Raw genomic sequence first — 5,982 nt, 5'->3', positions numbered from 1 at the left:
TGAAGGAGTAGGTTTAAAAGTCAACTGAGTCTATGGGAATGAAACAAAGTGAAACTAATCCTCAGAGGGACCACAGCCACAATCACTGAGTCTTATATTTGGAAGGGGTTTTAGAGATCATCTAATCAAGTTCCCTACTGGATGAGGAATTAGTTATGCAGTGTCCCTTCACAATGGTCATACAGATGATTCGATCACTTCCTTTGATAAGGCACCAAGCTTATTCCATTTGTACTAACCACATCCTATTAGAGTAAATTGTGTTTACTTGTTGTTCCCAACTGAAAGACATACTAATCAATAAAATCCTTGAGTGATAAAAATCCTCCTTTGAAAACCCAAGGTTTGATTTTCAAACTATGATCTTTCCTCTTTCTGCTTCTCCCTGCAGATTGTCCTTCACAATTTAATGGAAACAGATAATCAGACTTGGGTAAGTTCATTCATTCTCCTGGGGCTATCTAGTGACTGGGGGACTCAGATCTTTCTCTTTATCCTTTTCCTGTCCATTTACCTGCTGGCTCTTCTTGGAAACATCCTCATCATTATTCTTATCAGACTGGATACCCGGCTGCATACTCCCATGTACTTCTTCCTCACCAACCTCAACTTTGTTGATGTCTCTTATGCCACCAGCATTGTCCCCCAAATGTTGGCGCACTTCCTGAAAGAACAGAAAACAATTCCATATGTGAGCTGTGCTGCCCAACTATTTTTCTCACTGGGTCTAGGTGGGATTGAATTTGTTTTGTTGGCTACAATGGCCTATGACCGCTATGTAGCAGTATGTAACCCCTTGCGCTACTCAGCCATCATGCATGTTGGCTTGTGTGCTAGGCTGGTGACTGCCTCCTGGGTCAGTGGCTCTCTGAACTCTCTCATGCAGACAGCCATCACTTTCCAGCTTCCCATGTGTACAAACCGTGTCATTGACCACATATCATGTGAACTCTTGTCTTTAGTCAGATTAGCCTGTGTGGACACCTCCTCCAATGAGGTGGCAATTATGGCCTCTAGTATCGTTTTGCTCATGACCCCATTCTTCTTGGTTCTGCTGTCTTATATCAAGATCATCTCTACTATCCTGAAGATCCAGTCCACAGAGGGAAGGAAGAAAGCCTTTCAGACTTGTGCCTCCCACTTGACAGTGGTGATTTTGTGCTATGGGATGACCATTTTCACTTACATTCAGCCCCACTCAAGCCCCAATATCCTTCAAGAGAAAATGATCTCACTGTTCTATGCTCTCTTAATACCCATGCTGAACCCTCTAATTTACAGTGTGAGGAATAAGGAAGTGAAGGGAGCTTGGCAGAAACTGCTAGGGCAATTCTATGAATTAAAGTCCAAGCTGACATCCTCATGAGTCACACAAAAAGACAGCTATGTCTCTGAACCATCTCTCCCAGATTCACACTCGGTCTGCATTACCACATCATTCTCCTCCTTTTGAAAGTTGGAAGAATTCCAAATCACATTTTGAAATAGAAAGTGAGGGCTAGAATTGAGAGAGACTGAGACTGCTGGTTACACACCCAAAGACAGAACTTCCAAAGTTTGCTTCACTCTTGCTTTTGACATTCTGTATAATCTGGAAAAGAAATCCAATCTCATCATTTAATTTGTCCCATTTTTCATGTTCACCTGTATCTGGAGATGAACTATGTCCTTTTAAAACAAAGTATCTTAATATTGAAAGAATCATTCAGAATAATTGCATATGGAGCTCTAGCATATTGCAGCAAAACCATCAATTTGTTTAATGCTAGGGGAAAAAGTGTTGTCATTAAAATTTAGGAAGGCATGCTTATTCAGAGTCTTATACATTATGGACACACTGTCTGTATCTATGTCAAATAAATGGATGTGTTGAGTTTATTTAGTGAAGGAGGAAGAGAAAGAATAAGACTATTCATACTGAGTTTATATAACATGGACTTTTTGGAAAGCACTTCTCTTTAGATAAATACATTTCTACAAGTGAGCAAGAGATCAGAATGGCTGAAAAAACACATTTTTATATGGGGTGTGTGGGTGTAGCTTAAACCAGTCTAGTCCCAAAGGAATTAGTTCTCCCACACATCTCTGAAGCTTTGGGTATAAAACAAATTGACTCAGAATGAAGGCAGTGTGCCTACTTCAGAAGCTGAGCAAATTTAGAATATAAAACATCTATATTGAAATATCTTAACAAAACTGAAGGAGACAATGTGGCATAGTAGAAAAAGAACAGGATTTAGAATCAGAGAACTTAGGTATGAATCCTGACTCGACTATTCACTGGGTATATTAGGGTAGATTTCTTTAGTTTCCTCATCAGTAAAACAAAAGGTTCAGGAGGCAGCTAAGTGGTTTAGTGTATAGAGGAGTGGGCCTGGAATTATGAAGAACCCAGACATTTGCTAGACCTTGGGCAAGTCACTTAATCTTTGACTGTCTGATAAAAGCATCAACTTAGTCCACTGAAGAAGGAAATGGCAAACCACTTCAGCATCCTTGCCAAGAATATGACAATATTGAATAGTTTATTGACAATATTGAATTTTATATTGACAATATTGAATAGCTTATGAATAGCTATGATCCTTAGGATCACAAAAAGTCTGATATGACTGTACTAATGAATGACAGGAAATTGAAGGGTTTAACTAGATGGTCCTTTTCTAATTCCAAATCCTTTTATTATATGAACTTAGCTTAAGTGGACATCAGTGCTGGTAATTTCACTGGACCAGTTTGTCATGTATGGTTGAAAACAAGGGGCAGAATTTCAAGGTCATTGATAAAAGGTACCTAGACCTTAGCAGGTTGTAACATATCTCAAAAACTGGTGAAAAAGGATCATTCCTGACAGGTGAGCAGAAGACCATAACTACTTTTGCTGGAAATTCTAGTTGGAAATAAAGGACAAGAAGGAATGGAGTTGATGAAGAAAAAGTGTTGAATGGCAGAAAAAAAGGAGAGATGGGTGAAAAACATCATGCATATCACACTCCTAAATCTGTGATTTCTCTATTACCCTAGGGTACCACACATCTGTCTTCCTGTCTGCATCTGTCTTAACTATAGGGTTAACAGTTTTTTTTTACTTCTCACTTATGCAAGCCTTTGTGATTTCCAAACAATTTCCAAATTCATTACCTCATCCATCCTTACAATAAATTCTGAGAGTTAGGCAGGCTGGCTGATGTCCATCTGAAATGAGATGATTCCCCTAAGGTCACATAGCTAGTTTATAGTCAGGCTTGGATTTCTTCGTGCTCTCCTTTTTTCCACATCAACATTTTCTAAACTCACACTCATTTCTATCAGTGCTATTGGTTAAACTACACTTAGTGAGTTAGAAAAAAGATTGTGGGAAGCTCTGAGAATCCTTTCACAGCACCAGGGAAACTCACCTTGAAGAATACAGTAAATAGACCCTAGCTCAGCAGTTCCCAAACTTTTTTGGTGTACTGCCCCCTTTCCAGAAAAAATATTACTTAGCCCCCTGGAAATTAATTTTTTTAAAAAATTTTAATAGCAATTAATAGAAAGATAAATGCACCTGTGGCCATCACTGCCCCCCTGGATCACTGCAGCACCCACCAGGGGACAGTAGCACCCACTTCAACTACCCCAGGCCCAACTGTGCTTTCTTGAAACCTAACTAAATGATAATCTACTATTGTTCTAGGCAAACAGGGTAAAATGACTTTCCCAGGGTCACAGAGGTAGGTAGTATTTGAGGCCAGTTTTGAATCCAGGTCCTCCTAGCTGCCCCTTTTGTCTTTGCAATATAGAATAGTGTTTTAGATATTTTATTAATTAATTTGTTTGTTGGTTACATTAAAATTCCCAGTTATCTCCTTCCCTTCCTCTCCTCCCTACACTAAAGAATGTTTTGGACATTTTTGATACTTAATTTTTGGATTATATTGACAGACTGGAGGACAAATTCTGACTGTGTTACTCACACAGTCATGTAATCATAAATCTCCCTCTACCTCAAGAGGTCTCATTTTCTTGAGTCTATCGGAATAGGTGGTTGCTTGCATCATATTACATTATATTATAGCTTCAAATCTGATATTTCAAAATGAAGGAAATGATAGTTTGGGTTGGAATAATTCATAAGAGGGTCTTTAAGATGGAGGCCTTTTTAAGGTTATCCTTTTTCCTAAAAGACAGAATCCCAAGTTATCCTTGATAATGAGAGCTTAATTAGAATTCCAGAGACTCTCAAGAAGTGGGTACAAATCTTGAGAGTTCAAGTCACTGGCCTTGGAAGCAGGTAAGGTACCCAGAGAGGTAACATGTGTTGATAGAGTGCTAGGTTTAACATCAGGAAAGTGAGGGTCCTCATGCATGGTGCTTAGTTGTAGTTTTTATCTTAGCTTGGAAAAGATCAACTTCATCAATCTTAGTGGTTCTAAAGAATTCAATAATATACAAACTTATATACCCCACAAGTGCCAAATTGTAAGTGGATTCTTTTTTTGTCATGACACTGAAGGAATTTTGGAATATCTTCCTTAAAGATTCTCCTACTGTTATATGGAAGGTAAATGAAACAAGTGGAAAAATCCACATTCTGATCCAGAGGAGTATGATCAAAATAATAAGGAGATTCAAAGCCATGTCATATTTTACAATAATTTTTATCAGTGAGTACATTCTCTTTTTTGAGTTTTCTCATAATGGTTATTTTTAGGCTTATATTCAAAAGTAAATTTTTTATCTTTTCTCTCAAATAAAACTCTCCAAATTAAAAAACATTGTCTTGTAAAGACCAGTTAAAGATAAAGAGATAGATACAGGAGTGTTTTGAATAATATTTAACAACTATCTCTTTGGAAAAAGAAATGTAGCATAATACACTTTAAAATTTAATCTGCCTTATTAATATTTTTACATCACTTTTTAAAGTTTAAAGACAATGAATAAAAAATGAATCAAGCCTTTATTTGTGGCATTTGATTTTTGAGGAATAAATGTTTACTCTGAAAATTTGATAATCAGCTCTTACAATCTGGTTCATGCTGACTTCAGCACATACCAGGAGAGTTATCTAGTTAGCTAGCTAGAACATTTATTAAGTGCTTACTGTGTGCAATATTCTTTCCAAAACATTGGAGATAGATACAGGCAAATAAGACAGTCTCTGCCCTCAAGGAAATTTCTTTCTGATGGGGGAAATAACATATAAAGGGTTGCTAGAAAACAGGGGTTGGAAGAGGAGGTGTCATGGACACCTGGTCTAAGGCAAAATAAGGCAAAAGGTTCACCTATCAAAGCCATATAACTTAGGGAGACTGTTCAAGGGTCCAGTAGGATAGAACAGTGACAAAATAAGGAGAATGGATGGAAATGGCGGGGATCCCTGGCTTCTAGCAAGATTAGGAAAAAGATTCTTAGTATATTTCACCTGGAAAGAAGAAGACTATGAAGGATGTGAGTGGGAGGCTGTCATGCAGAAAAAGAAATACATATCTTTTTTACTGTCCCAGAATGCCAAACTAAGGACAAGCTGTAGAAATTAAATGTAGATTGATTTTGTGAAAAAGAAAAAATTTTCTAGCAATTGGAGCTGTCCAAAAATGGAATGTGTTGTCCTCCGCAGAAAAGGAAGGTGCATAAGCAATAGCTAGACAATCACTTGTTGAAGTAATTATAGAGAGGCTTTCTACTTGGGAAGCTATTAGAATAGATGACCTGAGGGGCTCCTTATAACTCTTAATTCTATGATTAACTGGTGTCAGTTCCTTTGCTTGTTGGCTTAATTAGAACAGAATCTGAAACCTTACAAATAGGGCAATTCGTTTTCTAAAAGTCAAGTTCCTTTGGGAGAGATTTTTAAATTACTGTTGATGGTATTTATATTTATTTCTCTCCTTCATATTTCAGGAAGAGGTTTTTTTTTTTTTTAAATTTCTGCCTTCTGCCTTAGAATCAATACTAAGTATTAGTTCCAAAACAGAAGAGTATTAAGGACTGGGCAAA

At 37.4% G+C, this 5,982-nt stretch overlaps 1 protein-coding gene across 1 annotated transcript; it reads left to right on the top strand.

The window, feature by feature from the left end:
• Positions 1-409: 409 nt before the first annotated feature.
• On the top strand, positions 410-1,366 carry LOC123248732 (olfactory receptor-like protein OLF3). The gene has a single exon (XM_044677588.1). The coding sequence runs from the start codon at positions 410-412 to the stop codon at positions 1,364-1,366; it is 957 nt and encodes a 318-aa protein (XP_044533523.1).
• Positions 1,367-5,982: the final 4,616 nt, after the last annotated feature.

Source organism: Gracilinanus agilis, chromosome 5 (genome assembly GCF_016433145.1).
Source record: "Gracilinanus agilis isolate LMUSP501 chromosome 5, AgileGrace, whole genome shotgun sequence".
NCBI lineage: Eukaryota > Metazoa > Chordata > Mammalia > Didelphimorphia > Didelphidae > Gracilinanus > Gracilinanus agilis.
This window is presented reverse-complemented; position numbering and strand designations above follow the sequence as displayed.